The sequence below is a fragment of the Bufo gargarizans genome, chromosome 4 (assembly GCF_014858855.1).
Source record: "Bufo gargarizans isolate SCDJY-AF-19 chromosome 4, ASM1485885v1, whole genome shotgun sequence".
Taxonomy (NCBI): domain Eukaryota; kingdom Metazoa; phylum Chordata; class Amphibia; order Anura; family Bufonidae; genus Bufo; species Bufo gargarizans.
Genome location: NC_058083.1, coordinates 418,123,885 through 418,145,899, shown reverse-complemented (window position 1 = coordinate 418,145,899; position 22,015 = coordinate 418,123,885). Strand labels below are relative to the sequence as shown.

The 22,015-nt window shown below is 41.2% G+C and overlaps 1 protein-coding gene across 2 annotated transcripts in view; it reads right to left on the bottom strand.

The window, feature by feature from the left end:
- Positions 1 to 1,229: 1,229 nt before the first annotated feature.
- The window catches only part of LOC122936329 (WT1 associated protein), a 55,333-nt gene continuing 34,547 nt past the window's right edge, over positions 1,230 to 22,015 (bottom strand). Inside the window, exons 6-8 of one of the 2 annotated variants that reach the window (XM_044292477.1) lie at positions 21,707 to 21,885; positions 6,451 to 6,605; positions 1,230 to 2,435 (exon numbers count right to left, since the gene is read on the bottom strand). In XM_044292477.1, the coding sequence (XP_044148412.1) occupies positions 1,861 to 2,435; positions 6,451 to 6,605; positions 21,707 to 21,885 (909 nt within the window). In that variant the 3' untranslated portion in view covers positions 1,230 to 1,860. Of the gene's footprint in view, positions 2,436 to 6,450; positions 6,606 to 20,463; positions 21,886 to 22,015 lie in introns of those variants that run through there. The other variant, XR_006388915.1, reaches the window with a different exon arrangement.

Here is a 22,015-nt window from a genome sequence, read left to right as displayed (position 1 = left end):
GGACGGAACTCCGCGCCGGAAAAGAAAAAAACTCTAGTGTGAAAGTACCCTTACACGTCATTTTGCAATAAACTCAAAATGTCACAAATATACACCAGACTACAAAAAGAATTAGTAAAGGTCACAAAAATTAAAAGTGTGGGAAAATGGGAAGCGGATTTAGGGATAAGTAATTCACGTCAGTGGGGAGAAGTCTATCAAAACATTAAAAAAGCCTCGCTCTTCAGTCAACATAGGCTGATACAGTATAAAATTGTACATCGGTTATACCACACTCCGGCGCTCCTCTCTAGAATGTACAAGAACAAGAAGAAATAATTTTGTTGCCTGAAGTGTCTAAGTCCGGAAGCTGGATACATTCATCTGTTATGGAGTTGTCTGGCCATTAACAGCTTTTGGCAAAGTATATTTCAGGCAATAAGGTTAAGATCTACAACAAATTTAGAACCCTCGATTTGGAGTTTGCCATATTGGGTATACTTCCCCCGGATTGTAAAAATAGGATTTCAAAAAGTGAATTCCTCCGGTGGTTGAAGGGGCTATTATTGGCCATTGTTTTGAGCCTTAGGAGCTGGGGTCTGGAGAAGCCCCCCGCCGTGGAAAAATGGAAAAGATATATGCGCAGAATAAATGAATTTAAAGGTATTAAATATAAAGAGGTAAAGCAACAGAATCTATGGGAAAAGATCTGGATGGGTGGAATTGATAAGGTTGTGTCGGTATGGAGCCCCCTTATGCGGATTAGATTACAAAATAGGTTGGGATTGCCCAGTTCCATGGATGACAACCGTGGCAGGTGGGGGGAATGGGATATGAGTATTTTTTCTATGTAGCTGAGATTTCAATTTCTTAGCATTCTGTTTTTTGTTTGTGTTTTTTTTTTTCTTTTGGCTGTCTCTTGGTCCTTATGTTTTTTTGTGTCTTGTGATATACATATGTAGACATTGAGATGTCTTGTACTTTCATAATGTTATTGTCTCCTCCTGTTTTTTTGGGGGGGAGAAAACAAAGAAATAAAAAAAAAAAATGATTATCCAGAAGGATGTGGTTTTATTCACACAAGAATGCATCATGTGGCAATAGCGGCAGGGTGACAAATTGCTACGCTTGATTCCAACATTTAAACAAGTTCCCATTTGTCTCTGTGAGGGCTACAGCTTTGTAAACCGTATCACCAATATCAATTTAGTGTTCCCTTATGGTGAAAACATGGTCAGTAAAAGACGACATTATTAAAAAAAGAAATCTTTATTTTGGTTTGGTCAGTACAGGCAAGGTAATATTGGAGTCACAGGATCATATGCATAAACAAGGTACAACTGTCTGGAAAACTGTATAACTGCACGCCAGTGTCAAACATTCAGCCATCTAAAGAAAGGATAGTATGTACAGTTATTTTCCTGAAGGAGAAATTAAAATGTACTTCAACACAAAGGACCAGAGACCTTTTGGTGATTAAGCAATGTTACCAGGCGTACTTGGCAGTCTTGCTCACACAGTACGATGAAAAAATGGTGATGAAGAGACGGTAGAAATCCCACTACACAGCAAAGGTTTAAGATATTAGCAGTTGTACAGACATCATTGATGAGAAGAATTTACAAAGTCAAATTTTCCAACTTTTATATATCTTACATAAAAATAATTGTCTACATGTCAATGTTTGCAACTGTCCATGTAATTAACTGTTAAAATGACCAAACTGATATTACATTAAGCAACAATGAAAAACAAAACTTAGAAAGGCAAAATTATGACAAAATATACACTATTCCTGGACAGTATGAACTGTGAAATTAAACGACTTTTATTCATAGAAAAAAAAAAAACCAAAAAAAAAAAACAAGGTCTTTTCTTCCTTTACAAAACAGATCCCTGTACATTTGCTCCAGAGTCCAAGCCATTCTGAATGTGGCGGGAGCTCACAGTTCTGTTGCCTTTCACGCTCCTTGGTTTCTCCTCCTGAGAGTCATGATTGGAGTCTGTATCATTAGAGTGGTGAGTGAGAGAGTTCTCACTTCCAGTAGGTGAGTCTACACTCTCATACCCCGTACTAAGCTGATTTAAGTAGCTTGACCCCCCTCTACCAGTTCTCTCCTCTGAGTGGTTGGACAGCTTTTCCTCATTCACAGGAGACCCAGGAAAGTCGTCTTCTGCACTACTCCCCTCCCTATAAAGCGCTGCAGAGTTGTGACTTCTCTGATGGGAAGAGCCACCGTTGCTTGGTCCATTTGCCACCCGGGTGCAGTCTTTGCTCACGGTCTCTCCCTCTTCTTTGATCTCTGTTGGAGTCCTGTTAGCAGAAACTTGAGACTGTTGTAGTTGGAGCTGAGAGAGCTGTTGGCGGGATTCTTTTAATTGCTGTTGAAGAACTAAGATGGTACTTTGCATGCCTTCCACTTCCTCGTCTAGCTGAATGATAAAGTCATTTAGCTCTGTTGAATAAAATAACCAACAAAAATTGAAAATGCGGTAACACAAACAATAAGTAGTAACAAAGACCCTGCTGATTCTTCATTTAGTAAAAGCGGACAACACACCATGTATTGTATTACTTAACAGACCACTGAAAGTGTTCTCTCAAAAACTGTATTTTAACCACTTCAGTCCCCCTAGCTTAAACCCCCTTAATGACCAGACCACTTTTTATAATTCTGCACTACATTACTTTTTATACAACTTACCACCCAAATGAATTTTACGTCCTTTTCTTCTCGCTAATAGAGCTTTCATTTGGCAGTATTTCATTGCTGCTGACATTTTAACTTTTTTTGATATTAATCAAAATCGAAATTTTGGGGGGAAAAATTTACATTTTTCACCTTGTTGTAAATTTTTTCAAATAAAACTACATTTCCATATACATTTTTCGCTAAATTTATTGTTCTACATGTCTGATTAAAAAAAATGCAATAAAGTGTATATTTTATTTATTGGTTTGGGTAAAAGTTATAGCGTTTACAAACTATGGTGCAAAAAAATTTATTTACGCACTTTGACTTTCTGAGCACCTGTCATGTTTCCTAAGGTTCTACAATGCCCAGACAGTAGAAACACCCCACAAATGACCCATTTTGGAAAGTAAACACCCTAAGGTATTCGCTGATGCGCATAGTGAGTTCATAGAACTTTTTATTTTTTGTCCCAAGTTAGCGGAAATGGAATTGTTTTTTTTTTTTTTCTTACAAAGTCTCATATTCCACTAACTTGTGACAAAAAATAAAATTTTACATGAACGCGCCATGCCCCTCACGAAATACCTTGGGGTGTCTCCTTTCCAAAATGGGGTCACTTGTGAGGTATTTATACTGCCCTGGCATTTTAGGGGACCTAAAGCGTGAGAAGTAGTTTGGAATCCAAATGCGTAAAAAATGCCCTGTGAAATCCTAAAAGTACTCATTGGAATTTGGGCCCCTTTGCGCATCTTGGCTGCAAAAAAGTGTCACACATGTGGTATCGCCGTACTCAGGAGAAGTAGGGCAGTGTGTTTTGGGGTGTCTTTTTTACATATACCCATGCTGGGCGAGATAAATATATCTCTGTAAAAGACAACTTTTCCAATTTTTTTATATTTCTCTCACCCAGCATGGGTATATGTAAAAATACAGCCCAAACCACATTGCCCTACTTCTCCCGAGTATGGCGATACCACATGTGACACTTTTTTGCAGCCTAGGTGCGCAAAGGGGCCCAAATTCCAATGAGTACCTTTAGGATTTCACAGGGCATTTTTACGCATTTGGATTCCGTGAGGGGCATGGTGAGTTCATGTAAGATTTCATTTTTTTGTCAATGAGGAACAACCCGGCCGCCCGCAGGACGCATCCCTGCGTTAGGCGGTCGGGAGAAGGTTAAATATATATCTCCACAACAAAACTGGAGAAAATGTTTTCTTATTTCAAGTGATAAGTCAATATACAGAAATAGACACTTGTTACTACTACTCTAGTTGCTAGGTACATGTGTCCTATCATGTAGAACATGGATGACAAGCTCTCCTTAGCCACGCTTAGTTAGTGCTTTGCCAAGAAGACACCCTGTTTTCTTTCACTAAAAGTATATTACAATAAATGTATAACATCCCTGTACCTACAATATATTAAAGGCAAACTGGAACAAGTTATACTTTATTTCTAAGGAAATTCCTTTTGTTAGGGTACTTTCACACTGTTAAAGTTTTCCGGTATGGAGTTCTGTCCTAGGGGCTCAATACCGGAAAAAAACGCTTCAGTTTTATCCTAATGCATTCTGAATGGAGAGCAATCCGTTCAATATGCATCAGGATACTTGCCGGATCTGGCATTAATTTCCATTGAAATGTGTTAATGCCGGATCCGGTACCAAGTGTTCTGGAAAAACGGATTTGGCTTCCCCTTAAAAATGCGGGGGAAAAAATACCAGATCCATTTTTCAAGATGACACCGAAGAGACGGATCCAGTGTTTAATGCATTTGTTGGCATCCAGATCCAGAAATAAATGCTATCCGTTTGCATACGGATTTCCAGACGACAGGCAGTTTCGGCAACTGAACTGCCTGCTGGAATCCTCTAACGCAAGTGTGAAAATTTCCTTACTCTGCAAAGGTTAAAGAGGACCTGTCACAGGTTCTGACAGTATCAATACCTAGCACTGTAGGGAGTGTTTACTAGAGGTCATAATGTTGTGGAATACCACTCAGAAAACACACTCTTCAGGAAGAAAAAGGTTTATTGCGGCTAGCCGGGAGCATTAACAGCTTAAATGGCACAAAGGAAAATGCTCAAAAGGGGAGAGGCCCACACTTATCTTATACACATAACCATTCTAAACTTTACATACTTGTCTTATCCTCATTGGATAGGTTAAACTCCCTCTACAACCCCATTGGACATCTCCATGCATGGACAATACGTGCTTGCTTCATGGTTCTTCTTGGCCAACATCTGTTATTCATTACCAATGCATGCTTTATTCTGTCTAAACTTTAGCCTCTCACCCAAGTGAGCGCCCCCCACCTTAGGAATGTGTACACACACACACACACACACACAATTTGGGAATGTAGTGTCCAGCATAATCAGGCGGCATTATGCTATATATTTTTCATTTTCTCCCTCAAATACTGCTAATTTTTGTACTGATATGCTGCTCCATTGCAGCGTTGTGCCCCCCATTCCATTTTAGCTCCCTGTACGCTAATCAATAGCATTAATACAGGGAGGAGGAGACTGACATGTTTTGCGTTCTCCCTGGCTGTGAACTGTCCAATCGCAGCAGACTGCGTTACAGCCAGGGAGAAGGTGAGGTGTTTTTGCTCAATGGCTGTGATGCAATCCGCTGTGATGGACTGTGCAACAGCCAGGGAGAAGGATATACCCACTGAAAAACGTGGCTGTCTCCTCCTCCCTGTACCGATGCTATTGATTAGCATACAGGACGCCTAAACAGAACGGGGGCACAGCCCCTCAGCAGAGCAGAGTATCGGTATAAAATTAGCGATATGACATCTAGTACACATGCCCTACTGTGCCAGGTATTGATATTGTAATGTCAAAACAGGTGAAAGGTCCTCTTTAACTCCCTGTTAACTGCATCAATATGCCCAGTGCAGGCATACTACACATTGAAAGAACGCTGCAGAGTTATGTACAGGCTAGTGGACTCCATAACAGCATTTGTTCTGCTCTCAAGCAAAAAATGAATACAATTTAAGCAAAAAAATCCAATTTGTAGTGGTAAAACCAAGAACTAGTTATATAATTTCTTCTAATACTGTGGTTCGGAATAGTATCAAGGAATGTAATTTGACCAATTCCCGTTGAAAAAAATGTTTTTTAATGAAACATTCTACGCCTTTAATTAACCTAATAGTTAATTCACGCTAAAAAGAGGCAGCTCCCATTCAGGAAGCCACTGCAGAACCCAAGCATGCTACAAAATGCACCTGGAGGTGCAGCACATTTATACATTAAATAGAAGCCCATTCGTTTTGTGTTCCCCACCCCCCCTATGATTATGTTGGGCAGTTGATTAATCCCTGGAGGTCACCCTGTTATAAGCCTATTTCAGTCAATTCTTTTATAGAGGCCTTATGTAAAAGTCACATTCCTGTTGCTCCTCTGCTCTAGATGAAGATCATGACTGCTTGCAGCAGGAACAATTTAGGCTAGGTCTACACGACGACAATAAGTCGCACGCCACATAGGGCACAACTACACTGCAACGTGTCACGCGACATTAATGTCACGCAGCAATTTTAATAATTTTAAAATCTTGAATGGGTTTTTTGCGACGGTTGTGTCACAGCATGTCGCGTGTCTCAGTGCGACAAATGTCATCATGTAGACCTAGCCTTAGAGGGAATTGAATAGATTAATGCAGTTCTCTTGTGTAACTCCAAACCAATGGGTAGATGTGAAACTAGACAAATAAATTGCAGTTCTCAACACATTTGTAATCACAGGCCTTACCATCCTGACTGCTTTTAAGTTCCTCACTATATTTCTTCTGCAAAGCCAACTCTGCCTCAAGTTGAGCAATACGACCTTGGGACAGCTGCCTTCCCAGCTCTTGATTCTCCTGGATAAGCATTCGACACTTCGCCATTAGTTTTTTGCCTGTTTGGCTGTAAAGGCAAAAAGGGGTTTCTTCATCAAAACAAATGCATAGTAATTAAAATGACATGCTATTTTACCAATTAGCCTAGATTAAGAAAAAAAATTGACAGCATTTCCCAATATGAAACCTGCAGTTTCTGTTACATTTACCCAAGATCTCCTCCAGAACCTGGAGTCCTTCATATTTACTTGCACAATCAATCCCATTTGTATCTCCAAACGAAAAGAACCAACTTTCCAAACACTATCAAGAGCAAATGTACAGTCAGATGACTAAACAAGCAGTGTAAAGTGATAAATGCCACATCCCCATGGGTTAGAGTTATCATACGAGTAAAATAGATGTTTGCGCAGTAGGTAGGGCTACACAGGGACTTGTCGCCGTTTGCCATAGGACCCTAGTGTCTCTCCACTCCATGTACCTAATGATGGTGCACTGGTTGGTTGTTTTGAGGGCTCAACGTTGCCACCACTGCAACATGACAGCTGGCGAAAAACCAAACCCATTGAAATTCTGTGCAACTGGCACTGTAACATTAAAAACGTACGCTTATTTCACATGGGTGAATTGTCTGTCATTTGTTTCTTAATTTCAATGGGTTATATGCACACGAGCATTATTTTTCCACTGACTCCATTCAAAAAAATAAAACACACAACATAAAATTTAAAAAGTTCTATCTTCATCCATTTTTCACAGAGGACTGGTCTATTTAGGTCAATGGATCAGTGAAAATAATACTGACAGCCGACGCATGGCATCCAAATGCAACGGATGCGACCCTGATGGGAAAAAACAAACACTGAAAGCAATCTCAGACATAAGTGATTCTACTTACATGTAGAGCCATCAGTTTTTCACTGAACAGACACTGACACATTCCATATTGTGAAAAAGCCCTTAAAAGTGATTTAAAAAAAATAAAGATTGCATTTTATATTGGGCTAAACATTTTTTTTTTTTTATTGGTCTTTAAACATTTTCTGCATTTTTTGTGCTGCATGGTTTTCATTTCAGCCTAGCTGTAGTTTCAGGCTACATTCACACGCAAAACACGGATACCAGCCCATGTGCGTTATGCAATTTGCAGACCACACATGCCGCGGCGACGCCATCATAGAAAATGCCTATTCTTGTCCGCAATTGTGGACAAGAATAGAACATGTTCTATTTTTTTTTTTTTGCGGGGCCACGGCACGGAGAAATGGATGCGGACAGCACACAGAAATAAATGGTTCCGCAAAATTGCAGAACGAATGCGGACTCATTCATACGGTCGTATGAATGTAGCCTCACACTGAGCCATCATTTGCTCTTATGAACGCTATGTATAGTCCTTGTGTCTGAATTCCTGGCGGCTCATAAACAAGGGTTATAGGTAAATTTTTCAAGCTGATAAGAATGTGGCTTAAGGCCGCTTTCAGACAAGCGTATTTAAATCAGTCAGCATTCTGGCTCAGTATCCTGATGATATAACATCAGTATTGTCATCAGGACTTCCTTTAGGATTTACATGCGTATTTTTTCCTAAAATATTTATGCACTGCACATACTGTAATGTGCGGCTTTGGAAACAAATCTGCACAAAACTCAGACATGCTGCATATTTCAAATGCTGACAGAAATACGCCCATGTGAGTAGCTCTATTCATATTCATTAACATTAGCAGTGGATTCCGAAACCTAAAATCTAGACTATATATGCATTGCAAATGCGCTCGTCTGAAAGCGGCCTAAATTAGCGTTTATGAGCTGTCAGGAATTCATGATGGTTGAGTGAGAAACTGGAACAAAAGATCTAGTTAGGCTGAGATCTAACTCAATAGTATAAAAACTGCAGAATATTTTTTAATAAACAATAAATTTTTTTTATATATTTAAAATGTTTCCCTGAAGGTATTCATAGCCTTTAAAGTGTTTGTGTCAATTCAGCAAATTGCACTAATCATGTAGACAAAATTAATACAAGGCATTTGTAATGTATTATCCATATTGCCTCCTTTACAGGCTTGATCCATTTTTCCCCATCACCGCTGCTCTCTGCTGTAATTGGATCGCATACTGAGCGGGAAAACTACAGGGGGTCATCAGCGGGGGTACGCCGCAAGTAATGGTATTTATCTTTAACAACATAAAACTATGAAAGGTCTTCTTTAAACAAAGGAAGCAATATGGACAATCACAATACATTAGTATACAATTTTTAACATGTGTGTTGGTGTGTCTAATAAACTTTATATATTTTTTAACATTGACTTATTGTTGGATGTGCAGTCATGGGGTGGTTCTTGTGACTCTTTCTTGGGTCAGGTGATTTGTTATATGCTTTTTTCACCACTCTTTGCACTCCTTGCATTATTTGGTGTGCCCCCTGTTTCCTTAAAACATTAGTAAGTGCCTTGTATTACCTTGCCGAAGTGACACAACCCCTTTAATAATGGTTTAGGGCAAGAAGGCGACTTCTAGCCCAACAATAAACAACGTACCATGTATTTTAAAGGTCCATGTGCAATGCAAATACAATCTCAACTACATCAAGTGAACTGCAATCATATTTCTGTTTAGGTAACATTTGGAGTTTGTCAATCAAACCTTTTAGACAATAGATAAGGGAGTGTTGACATCTGTGCTGGAGGCTGCACCAGGACAAAATAGCGCAGCATGCTGTTCTACTTTGGTAAAATGATAGACACCATTACAGTCAATAGGATGTTTGTCATCTGACAAAACGGAAATAATCAGATGTGAATAAGCCCTTTCTTATATCCAATCTCAGATTAGACTAAAAAAGTATGACAAAATTTTTTTTGCCATGTAAACAAAGCATAAAAAGGAGCATGAAAAAGCATCCCAGCTCTGAGTGGTTCTTGAATTTACTTGAATAGCTGCTTTGACTGTCCTAAAAGGTAGCTCCAAAGTAGTCACCACTTATGGTAATTTCTCTCTCTTGCAGAACAGTGTATTCTGTCCTCTGCTGAGGCACCATGTTGGAGGTGAGGTAAAGACATTCACACTATTTCTATCAGTTCTCCAGCCAGAGGTACAACTTAGAGTTGTGATGGCTAACCTCCGGCACTACAGCTGTGGTAAAACTACGACTACCAAGATGCACACTTACTTGGCTGTTCGTAGTTTCACCACAGCCGGAGTGCCAGAGGTTTAGGGGGTAGAAACACTGTATGAAAGTGGAACATGAAGTAAATCGCTCCTCTTTCCTCTAGCATCACCCAGTTTGTCAAAACCACAATCTCCATATGCAAATCATTTCTAGATTAGAAGTAATCAGGAAATATTTTTTAAAACTTTTTTTTTGCAGAAATGAGTACATATTTAATAGTATTTTGCCAAAGTTGGCGCAGAGGTTTTCTTCTTGTACCACCCCCTACCTTATGACCTACTAGGTACATGGTGAATAGCTACCACTGAAAAATTACCCGCCAGTTCTCTAAACTAGAAAGAGTCCATGATCAGCCAGCGCTCGCTTCCAACAGTAACAGGTGAACGCTGGGCAAATTCTCAAATATAAAAGTAGTGCTGAGGAGACACCGTTACACAGTTTAACTTGTTACAATGTTTTCATACTGCTTAACATATTAAAACTTTCAGTAAACCACAATAGGGTCACTTTCACACGGCAGCAAGGCTGGGTCCAAAACAACAAGAGGTTCAAATCTTTTCACTACATTTTATCCTCTATGTCATGGGTGTCAAACACAAGGCCCGCCAGACCTAGTCATGTGGCCCGCGTAGCCGCCGCCGGCCTTCACCTTTTATTCTCGCTTTTTTTTTTTGACACAAGAAAGCCGCCTCTTCAGTGCATGCGCGGCAGCATACAAGCCAGAGAACGTCTGCCCTCTAGCGGCGCCGGCCGTTCTACACAGGAAACCTCCACTTTCAGGGGTGTGGAATTCCTATCGCCCGACGCCCGGGACATGCAGTTCCGGGCGCCGGGCAAGTCGTTTGAACAGTTGTTTAGCCCTGTGCGGGCAAGTAGCAGGGACATGTCGGTTGGGCAGTAATAGGAGCGGTCATATGCTAGCTGCGAGCTGACCGCTCCTACATCTATGTCAGCCTGCCCCTGCATCGTGCATATGAGTACCGTACATATCACTTCCTGCAGGCGGCACCCACTCCTCCCGGCTCCTGTATCGAAGTCTCCGCCCACCTGCCAGCACAGGAGCGCACAGTAAGTCAGCACACAGTCTCCAGAGACTGAGTAATTGCAGGCCAAGATGGGAGAAGAGGAGTGAGAGACCCCACGGCCCCCTGCAGATGAGCGGTCCTCCCGGAGCCTGTCCACATCGCAGCTCCCGGCCTGACCTGCAAGCGCTGACTGGGGTCACATAGCATTATACTGATTTATGATGCTATGTAACCCTTACAGTTCTGGAATGTGTTGGATAACACTGACAGCATTATGTCAGTGTTATCCAACACATTCCAGAACTGTAAGGGTTACATAGCATCATAAATCAGTATAATGCTATGTGACCCCAGTCAGTGCTTGCAGGTCAGGCCGGGAGCTGCGATGTGGACAGGCTCCGGGAGGAACGCTCATCTGCAGGGGTGTCAGAAATAAAGGTTGTGCTGTCTGTCTTCTGAGCCTCTGGCCCTGCCTGCAATCTGCACTGCACGTGGCACTTGATAAACTATAATGTCTCCCTGTTGCCCCCATACAGTATAACGTCTCCTTGTGGCTGCCCCCATACAGTATAACGTCTCCTTGTGGCCGCCATACAGTATAACGTCACCTTGGGGCTGCCCCCGCACAGTATAACGTCACCCTGTGGCCCCTGCCCCCATACAGTATACAACCAGATACATCCTACAGATACAACCGGCCCTTTGAGGGTGACCAAACTGCTGATGCGGCCCCCGATGAATTTGAGTTTGACACCCCTGCTCTACGTCCTGCTTACAGCAGGGCATGAAGGGAGTTGTAGTTTTACAACAGCTGGAGGGCCGCAGGTTGAGCATCCCTGCTCTATAGGGAAGGAATGGATGCGGAGGGCAAGAATAAGCAGTTCTATGGGGGTGCCGGCCAAGTGTATTGCAGATCCCCAATGCACTACGGACGTGTGAACGGACCCTAAGGATTCCATGGTTGCCACATAATGCTTGTGGCTATAAAGGCGAGGAAGCAGACAAACACAGCTCCTATAGGTTTCAATTGAAGCCAGACAGCAGCTCAGCATGTAGTTCAGCCCCATTTAAGTGGAGTGGGTCAGATGCAGTTAACTTAGAAAGGGGATGTTTTATGCGCGTTTTTTTTAATAGTGAACGCGCGTTTGAGTGATTGACAGCAGTGTTGTCCAAAGAGTCTATGGCCCAAACGCGCCAAAAAAAGCTCCTGTACTTGTTTGAGCGTCGGGCGTTTTACAGCGCGATCGTACGCACTGTAAAACGCCCAGGTGTGAACCCTTCCCATAGGGAATCATTGGTTCTTGCCTGTTGTGCGTTTTACAGCGCGTAGGAACGCGCTGTAAAACGCTCAGGTGTGAACCCAGCGTAAAGGTTTGGCATACCCTAGTGACATAACGTTACATGATGGGAATACCCCTTTAATTCTTTTTACAAACCTTTCCTCAAATGATGGCAGCCAGGCTGAACAGAGAAAACATGAGTAGCTAACAGTCAAGAAAACCCTTAAGCAAATAAATGAAAGCAGCTACATTACTGAAGAGATCTGTCGTGATCTTGGCAATGACTACTGGCCAGGTGGCTATCAAACAGCGTTATTGCAAAATGATTCTCTGCCACTGCGGTCAATGGGTCACGTGACTAAAAGGGGGGGGGGGGGGTGTGATATCACACGGTGGCAGCCACTTAACTCCTGTACAAGTGGGGACCAGAGCGCATCAATGGCAGCAAGGTAAATGAGCCAGAACCCAATGTCAGGAAGTAGGTAAGTATGCTTCCCCCAGCGAGGTGGTGGGGTCTGGCAGAAAGGACTCCAAAGCTGAACAAAAGATTTAAAGTGCAACTCACAAACATTTTTATGTGTAGAGGAAGCGAGATGTATATTGAAGACAGCTCACTGTTACCTGTAGAGGAAGTCTCCTCAGCCTGCCTGCTGCTTATATACATAACCTTCCCAATGATCGCCTGTCTCTTCTCCATCCATGTCTTGGTGGCTACCATAGTTCATTAGTGAGAGCACTGGGAGATAGACTACAAATCAGTGCGGAAAGAATGGTTAGGAAGACTGGGAGAAAGCGTTTTACTGCACATGGGTATACAGGCCGCAGAAGGGTGACTGGAGCCAGGTTCTAAATGCAACAAATTTTTGTGTGTACAGTACTGCTGAAAACGAAATTTCCTTATCAACGCACACTTAGAAAAGTTCAAAGTAAGTGTTTTTTTTTTTTTTTTTATAAAAGTGAATAAAATACGTTCAAGTAGATTAAAATCCTTCTAATCACTCCCCCTACACATTAAAGAAGTTGAAGTGACAGGTACACTTTAAAACATTTCTTACATAAGAACTCCCATTTATCTCATCTGCCATAAAGCAATGCACAACCTACTGCATTGTCTTTACGGATAAAGAAAGTGTGTGTCTCTAATATGGCCAGAAGTTTTAAAAAATATTTAACAAACTCTTGTTTCGTCTTGTTTAGGCAGGAGGGGCAAGGTGAATACATTTACTAAAAATTACATCAGAAATTAGTCTACCCTCACAGCATGTAGATTAAAATTTTTGGCTTGAGGACAAGCAAAAATGTGCCAAATTTATTTTGAGGTGTGTACCCTTTAGGAATCTTTCACATGGGCGTTGCGGGAAAATGCACGATTTTCCCGCGCAAGTGCAAAGAGTCTTAATTCGTTTTGCACACGCGTGAGAAAAATTGGCATATTTGGTACGCAGACCCGAACTGGTTTGGGATTGGTGTTGTGTAGATTTTATTATTTTCCCTTATAACATGGTTATAAGGGAAAATAATAGCATTCTGAATACAGAATGCATAGTAAATTAGGGATGGAGGGGTTACATTTTTATTTTATTTTTTTAACCCCTCCATCCCCAATTTACTTTGCATCCTGTATAAAGAATGCTATTATTTTCCCTTATAAACATGTTATAAGGGAAAATAAAGTTCGGGTCTCTGTCCCGATAGTCACCTAGCAACCAGGCGTGAAAATCACGCCGCATCCATACTTGCTTGAGGATGCTTGCAATTTTCACGCAGCCCCATTCACTTCTAATCACTGAAAATCACAGCTAATGTGCACAGCCCCATTGCAGTAAATGGGTCCGGATTCAATTTAGAAAACTGAAGACATTTAAAATGCCAGCTTTTTTATATTGTATATACAGGCTTTTTTAATTGTGTTTATTTAGCATAATTTTGTATATGTGCTTTTCCTAGTATTTTTGGAGTCCAAGGCCTTGTTCACATTTCCGTGTTAGTTTGACGTCCGTAGAAAATCTTTACTCATTTCATCCGTCTTTAGTCCATGTGTCTATTTTTTCCCCCTCTGTGTGTCATCCATATTCTATGGACACTACTCTGAAAATTAATTTCCAAAAGCATCTCCAACCAGTGGTTAGTGAAACACTGACAAAACATGAATGACATCCATGTTGTCAGTTTTTTTTCTTTTTACTGACCCGTAGACTTCAATAGGCAAGTTTGGTCTGCATCACCGACCAAAGTAGTAGTGAACATCTCCATTTTTCAACTAACCCACAATCTTTGGGAAAACCACAGATATGTGAACAATCAAAGGGTACATGTGCTGTCCATGGGAAATGTGGACAGCACACGTTTGTGAAAAAACTCCTATTAAAAATGGCAGGAAAAAAAAAAAACCACTAAGGGTCTAGCATCTACTTATCCATAAACATACTTTCTAAACTCTGGTTTGAAACTTTCACGCAAATTAGCAAATAGATTAGGCATAAAGACAAATATTACGACAGATTAGATTAATTTACAGTAGTCTGGTTTTGGTTAAACAAAATAATCAGTTAATAGTCAGATGTTTTTACATGTTGTGGTCATACTGAGATTCTTACGAAAACTCGCTGCCTATAATTTATATGAATGCAGAATTTAACCAGGAAAAATGTCAACTGTGCAGTTACAACCAAGAACGTCACATGGTTATCATAATGAAATCCATGTTTCATAGCCTATACCCCAAGTGTTCCCCAGGCTGTGACTCAAGTTGTTGCAAAACTACAGTGCCACATGAGGATCAAAAACACTTCTACACCCCACTGACCAGCTCGCCTCCATCAATAGTATGACAAGAACTAGCAAGTGGATTTTTTTAATTTTATTTTTATTACCCACAAGTCACAACAGATGCTGGAAGTGGTCCCCGTTCACTTCTAAGCATCCTTGGGCAGGTCAGATTATGTTGACTGATACATGTTGCAGCTCTTCAACATTGATGTTGCAGAAGAAAAAGAAAAAACATCCTGCTTTTTCCAACCAGATGGGGCAACTTGCTGCACATCACAGAACTCACTGGCCGGGTTCATGAACTGTTTACGGAGGAGCAAACTGTGAGCAAGGGGTTATGGCCATCACGTTCCCCAGACTTGTCCACATGCAATTTTATCTGTGGGGAAATTTAAAACAAAGTGTTCGCTAACAATCCACATCCCCGGATGAACTCAAGGGAAACATCACAAACACCATCCGCAACATCAGCCAACATAATCCGACCTGCCCAAGGATGCATAGACATGAACGGGGAGCACTTTCAGCATCTTTTGTGACTTCTGGGTAATAAAAAAAATAAAATACAAACCTTGCTTATTCATCTTGTTATACTATCACTGGAGGCAGATTACTTTTTCGTGGGCTACCCCATATTTACTCCATTATGTAGAATTTTTTTTATCAGTGTTAGTATTTTATGTTTCTTTCCATAAGGTTGTATTTATGTTTTGGCTGGAAAAACTCAGTTTGGAATCTGCAGAAACAGCAATTTCTTAAGTAACAAGCTGTACAGAAGTGTTTGACCCTCCAATAACCACGAACATCTTCTATTGGACACGCTAGTGCACGGATGGGCAAGTTGCGGCTCTCCAGCTGTTGTAAAACTACAACTCCAAGTATGCCCGGTCAGCCTACAGCAGGGCATGATGGGATTTGTAGTTTTACAAAAAGCTGAGAGCCGCAGTTTGCCCATACCTGCATAGTGGAAGTCTTACTCCGGATAAACATGCAGATGGGCTGCAGCAACCATCACCTCCAAGTAGTCTAGAAATGTACAATTACAATGCAATAGCGGCAAATATATTTCTATTTTGTACATAAGTGAAGACCATAAGAGGGCCCAGTACATTTAATACTCACCTTCACGTCTTGTGAATGTATAAAGATGAAGCGGCAGCTTTATACAAAGGGCAACCTAGTATTACACTTTTTACTTGCAGCTTTTACCACATGAAAGACTTACTTGATTCTTTAGAAAAAGTTATGTCTTTTTAAATTGGTGAAGTAGCTTTAAACCTTATGCAAGTGCCTCTAACAAGGGACATGGCATTTATGACTTTACAAGCACATGTGCTGGCAGAGGATCTTACTGTGAATCCTAAAAAAGCTAGAAAATAGTGCATCAATATTCTAGAACAGTTAAATATGGTTCAGTTTTTGCACATAACTTTAGTATATTGGTAGCTGTCAAATTACCAGACAAGTAGACACATTAGAAATACATTTTACACCCATGGATAGACCATGTATCATACAAATTGAGCTCAGAATAGGATATTAAAGAATTATTCCCATTTTGACCATTAATGGTTCAGAGTAGAGTGCTTTTTGTTTGTAACAGCCATTGTGATTGGATTCATTTTTCCATCACATTATACACTGCTCGTTGTCATGGTTACGACCACCCTGCAATCCAGCAGCAATGGCTGTGCTTGAACACTATAGGAAAAAGCACCAGCCTCTCTTGGGTTTGGGAGCGCAATTAGCCAAGCAACTGTTCTATAGTGTGCAAGCATGACCATCACTGCTGGATTGCAGGGTGGTTGTAATCATGACAACGAGCAGTGTATAATGTGATGGAAAAATGAATCCAGTCAAAGGAAGCAATATGGACAATAACAATGGCTGTTAGAAACAAAAATCACTCTGCTCTGAACCATTAATGGTCAAAATGGGAATAACCCTTTAATATCATATTCTGAGCTCAATTGCATGATACAGAGCTCCAAATCCCCTACTTTTATAACATACAATAGGTGTCAGATAACTGTGTACCCCGAGTAGCTGTACTGCGTTGTCAGCCAATTACTGTCCTGAGGTGAATCCACAGGAAATATCACCTAGAATGCATTGAGGATACTAGCTGGCAATGCTATACTGTAAATCTGCGTAACTTAATTATAAAAACAATAAGCCTCGTTAAGATTGTTCGGTTCTCAGAAACGAACGCCACTACGAACACTAAGCCAGTTCTACTTCACACCAGTTTGATAAATGACCCCCCAAATGCCCTACTGTAGGTCTGTCGGTGAAACTGGGCAAAAGCTTAGAACAAGAATGAGCTCTCATCGCCAAACAAAGGAGGAAAGATCTGCCTTTACCTAAACACTTTTGCAGCCATGACCACAACAGCACAGACGTTAAAGGATCAATACTAAAAGGGAATTTCAAATCTCAGAAGGACAAGAGGATCTGGGAATGCCCGTCTACATCTCAAAGAAAGTGCCCCTCTGACCTCTTGGGTTCATCGCATTCACACTTGCGTTTTTCTTTTCCGGCATAGAGTTCCGTCACAGGGGCTCTATACCGGAAAAGAACTGATCAAGAATATCCCCATGCATTTTGAATAGAGAGTAATCCGTTCAGGATGCATCAGGATGTCTTCAGTTCAGTCATTTTGACTCATCAGGCAAAAAGAGAAAACCGTAGCATGCTACGGTTTTATCTCTGGCGAAAAAACAAAACAAAAAAAAAAAACTGAAGACTTGCCTGAATGCTGGATCCGGCATTTCTTTCCATAGGAATGTATTAGTGCCGGATCCGGCATTCAAAATACCGGAATGCCGGATCAGTCCTTATGGTCTGCGTATGCGCAGACCTTTAAAAATGAGAAGAAAAAATACCGGATCCGTTTTGCCTGACGACACCGGAAAAACAGATCCGGTATTGCAATGCATTTTTCTGTCAGAAAAATGACATTCGTTTGCATACAGTTTGCCTGATCAGGCAGGCAGTTCAGGCAACGGAAAGTACCCTTAGCTATATCCTTATCTATAATCGCTACAACTGTTTGTTTCCCCCACTCATTGATCCGCTTTACATCACTTGTCCCATCTACCGCATTATTCCTAAGTACTTTGGTGTATAAATACGTGAATTTTCAGATATGGTCCTACAAGATGCCTAACGAATAGGCCCAAGTCTCGATGCTTGTAATTGTGTCATCTTTTTAATTGGCCATTAAAAGGTATCAACCATTCAGGAATCAAATAAATATTTTTTTTTCTTATCCTCCAACCTTGCCACTAGAAATCCCAAGGCACGCAGATTTAGGCTACTTTCACACTGGTGTTTTAGCTTTCCGTTTGGGAGAGGGCTCTCACAAGCGGTCCAATCCGGATCAGTTTTGCCCTAATGCATTCTGAAAGGAAGAGGATCCGCTCAGAATGCATCAGTTTGCCTCCGTTCAGTCACCATTCTGCCCTGGAGGTGGACACCAAAATGCTGGCTGCAGAATTTTGCTGTCCGTCTGACGAAGCAGAGCCAAACGGATCCGTCCTGGCACACAATGTAAGTCAATGGGGACGGATTTGTTTTCTCTGACAATAGAAAAATTCCCCCACTGACTTTCAATGGTGTTCGAGATGGATCAGTCATGGCTATAGAAGACATAATACAACCGGATCTGTTCATGACGAAAGCATGTGGTTGTATTATTGTAACAGAAGCGATATTGCAAATCCATGACGGATCCGCAAAAAACGCTAGTATGAAAGCTGCCTTATTCGTTAAAGCATAGTATTGCACCATGTCTTGGTTATCCCTTCAGAAAATACAGGAATAAGGGTCCATTTACACGTCCGCAATTTCGTTCCGCATTTTGTGGAACGGAATTGCGGACCCATTTATTTCTATGGTGCTGCCCGGATCAAGAATTGCGGATCCGCACTTCCTGGTCCGCAATTCCGTTCCCGAAAAAAATTAGAACATGTCCTATTCTTGTCCGCAATTGCGGACAAGAATAGGCATTTTCTATTAAGTGCCGGCGATGTGCAGTCCGCAAAATGCGGAACGCACATCGCCGATTTCCGATTTGCGGATCCGCAAAACACACACGGACGTGTGAATGGACCCTAAACTGACAACTTAGAGCCACTATTGCAGCTTGTCAATGGAGAGTTCCTGCACAACTCTACCAGTACCAGTGTCGACACTAAGGAAATGCCTCGCTTCCAAGGTGTCAATTTATTCATATATTTCAAAGAGGGGGAAAAAAAAAACAGACATGGTACAATGCAGAGATCCAAGACAAGGAGATTCTGCATTTTATTTGACAGGAGAGGTAACTGGTAATCTTTACCACATGACTATCACATAACATATGACTTTTTATCCCTATGATGCTGCAAGTTCAGTTCAGTTAAACCTGCGACTGGGATGACACGCACAGGTAATAGACACAATAAGTAACCAAAAAATGCTACATATCACATTTCCAGTCTGGCAGGGATGGGAGCCACATCACTGGAAAAGGAAAATCGGAGTGTTTTTTTTAAACCATGTCCTATACCAGGGATCAGCAACCTTCGGCACTCCAGCTGTTCAGAAACTACAACTCCCAGAATACTCCTTTCTCTTCTATGGGAGTTACAAGTACAGCCACGTAAGTGTACATGCTGGGAGTTATAGTTTCACAGCAGCTGGAGTGCCAAAAGGTTGCTGATCCCTGTCCTATACCCTGTAAATATTTTCATTTACAACCATCCCCCCCAACCAACTCTCTATGTAATGTTCTGGACACCCCTACACTGTACAGAGACTTATTTTTTGTTAATTTACCATTTTCTGCCATAAGGTAATTAACTGTAAGTACAGCAGACAAAATTGAGAAGTGCAACAAAGCAAAAAATATTAAGTCCTGACCCATTCAACATTTACTACCCAGCCTGATGTACTGGGGGAAGAGGAATCACTCACCTGCTCTGTTACCTTCAGTGATCTTCCAGTCCTTGCCCTTTTAACTTTCGGTCAGACTAGGCCATGTTGTTCGCTGCTGCAGCTGCTGACAAACCTTAGTGGTGATATGTCCCCAAGAGGCACATCACTGTTGGGTCATGTGCCCCTTGGGGACATTTCGCCACTGAGGCTGGTTGTTGGCTGCAGCATCACACATGATCCAGTCTTTATGGAAGCTTACAGAACAAGGAACGGAAGATCATTGAAGCAAACCAGGGAACCAAGCAGATTGGCAGAAAGCTGGCAAGTATGAATTTTAAAAGGGGGGGGAGGACTTAGAAAAAGCTGGACAGTCCCTTTAAGACATAAGATAGTTTGCAGTCAAACAAATATTCATCTGGTACCCATCTTCCCCAGTAAGCATGACTATCCAGCTCGGCTGAACCGGTATGTTATTTTTATAAGAGGCAAGCAGTGTATTGGGCTGAGCACCAGGAAGTCGCATTGTTGACCAAGTTCAGTAGCCAATAAAAAGGTATGTTGCAATATAAAGCATTGTTTCTAAAAACTGGAAATACAACCCCCAAAAAACACATCTGCATGAAACTAGGACCAGAAACGGTGCTCGGATGTTGAAATAAGTATATCCTGGTTTACCAAGGGAAAGAAACACAGTAATTAAGAAACATTGATCATTTACTTATCGATCTAAAACATTACATCTAAAATAAATACCTGGTATATATCTCTAAAAAAACACAGGAAAAACACTGATTTCAGGTAACCGAGATCTTCACAGAAGATATTTGATTAGATCATAACAATCCCTTAAATTCCTGGCAATGCACCAGAAAAAAAGTTTGTGCAATCCAAGGGGGGAATTTTTTTTAAATGTAACTCTTTTGTGGCAAACGAACTTAAAGTGCATTTTTGCCAATTGTCTTTCTTGGCAGCATCTGAAGCAGAAAAGCACACAAAATACCAAAAAAAAAAAAAAAACAGTACTAAAACGTCTAAAGAAAAGCGCACAAGATGGTAATACCAGCAGGCCTAATATTTCTGTAGAAATGTATGCCATGTTATTTCCGATCTAATTGACTTGCTTCTTTGCTGCAGTTATTTGCTAACCCTTGCAATAACAGTCACATTGCATGACATGATTCCTCAGCCAAGCTCATTTCACATGGAGGTGCATAAAACTCCATATTTTGTGCCCGTAGGAATACCACACATCAGATAAGTGCCCTTTAAACAAATACCAGCCTTGCTATAAAGCACAATAAATGGTAGCTGGTTGTTCAAAAGCAAACACTACTCTGGTGTCAGGATATTGTGTCAAAAACTATCAATAGGCAACCCCTTAAAAACAAAGATCACCTCAAGTTTCAGATTGGGCTCAGCAGTTCATTGAACAATCATGAAGTCCAGAGTCTTACTTGAATATGCGGGCTTAAAATGTCTATAAGTCATTAGGCTCATTGTAAAGAGCAATGAACATTCCACCTTTTACGGTAATTTTACATGTTCAATTACATGATTTATGGCAAAAGGAAAAAAAAAGAAAAAAGAAAAAGAAAACCCCCAAAACTAAGTTCTCTCCTCCATAAATGGACACTGACACAATGTGCCAGACTCGTTTTTTCTGCCTGTATTTTCTTCAATCAGAACCATTTTTGAAAGTGTCTAAGTGTTCTAGAAAATGGGGACACTGCCGGATGCGGCCTCTTCTTCGGAATAGTCCGATGCTCTCAGGCCTCTGAAGCAAATGAAGGGAGGAAAATAAAAAGCTGAAATACAAGGTTCATCTGATAAGTTTTACATTAAGCATTACAAGCTGGACAGTGTAAGAAAGTGGCTTTTTTTGGCTCACAGAGTCTGAGTCTTGGTGTGCAAAACGAGTACTTGGCCATCCCACCATAGCACTCTCGCAGTGGGATTGTCAGGGAAGTCTTGACTGGGGAGTATTTGGTTTGTTTACCTATCAGGCGTAAATTTCCAGGCACTCAGTTCATTTTGGGCTTGTTCCAGTTTGTCTTTAGTCTGTTCCAGTTCACCTTTCATTTTGAGGAAAAACAAGTTGATGGCTGGGTCAACCAAAGTTGTTCTCAGCTGGGCAACACTTGGCTGCTGGACTTGCTTGAGATGCTGAATCTGGTTCTGGACAAGAGGAGCCAAGAGAAACAATTACCAGATTGTCAGGCAAAGGAGGAAACAGATCTCAAGTTCCACCATAGGGCAACCTGAGAAATATCATTGTGTGTTAATAACTAGTTGGTAAGCTCAGTTT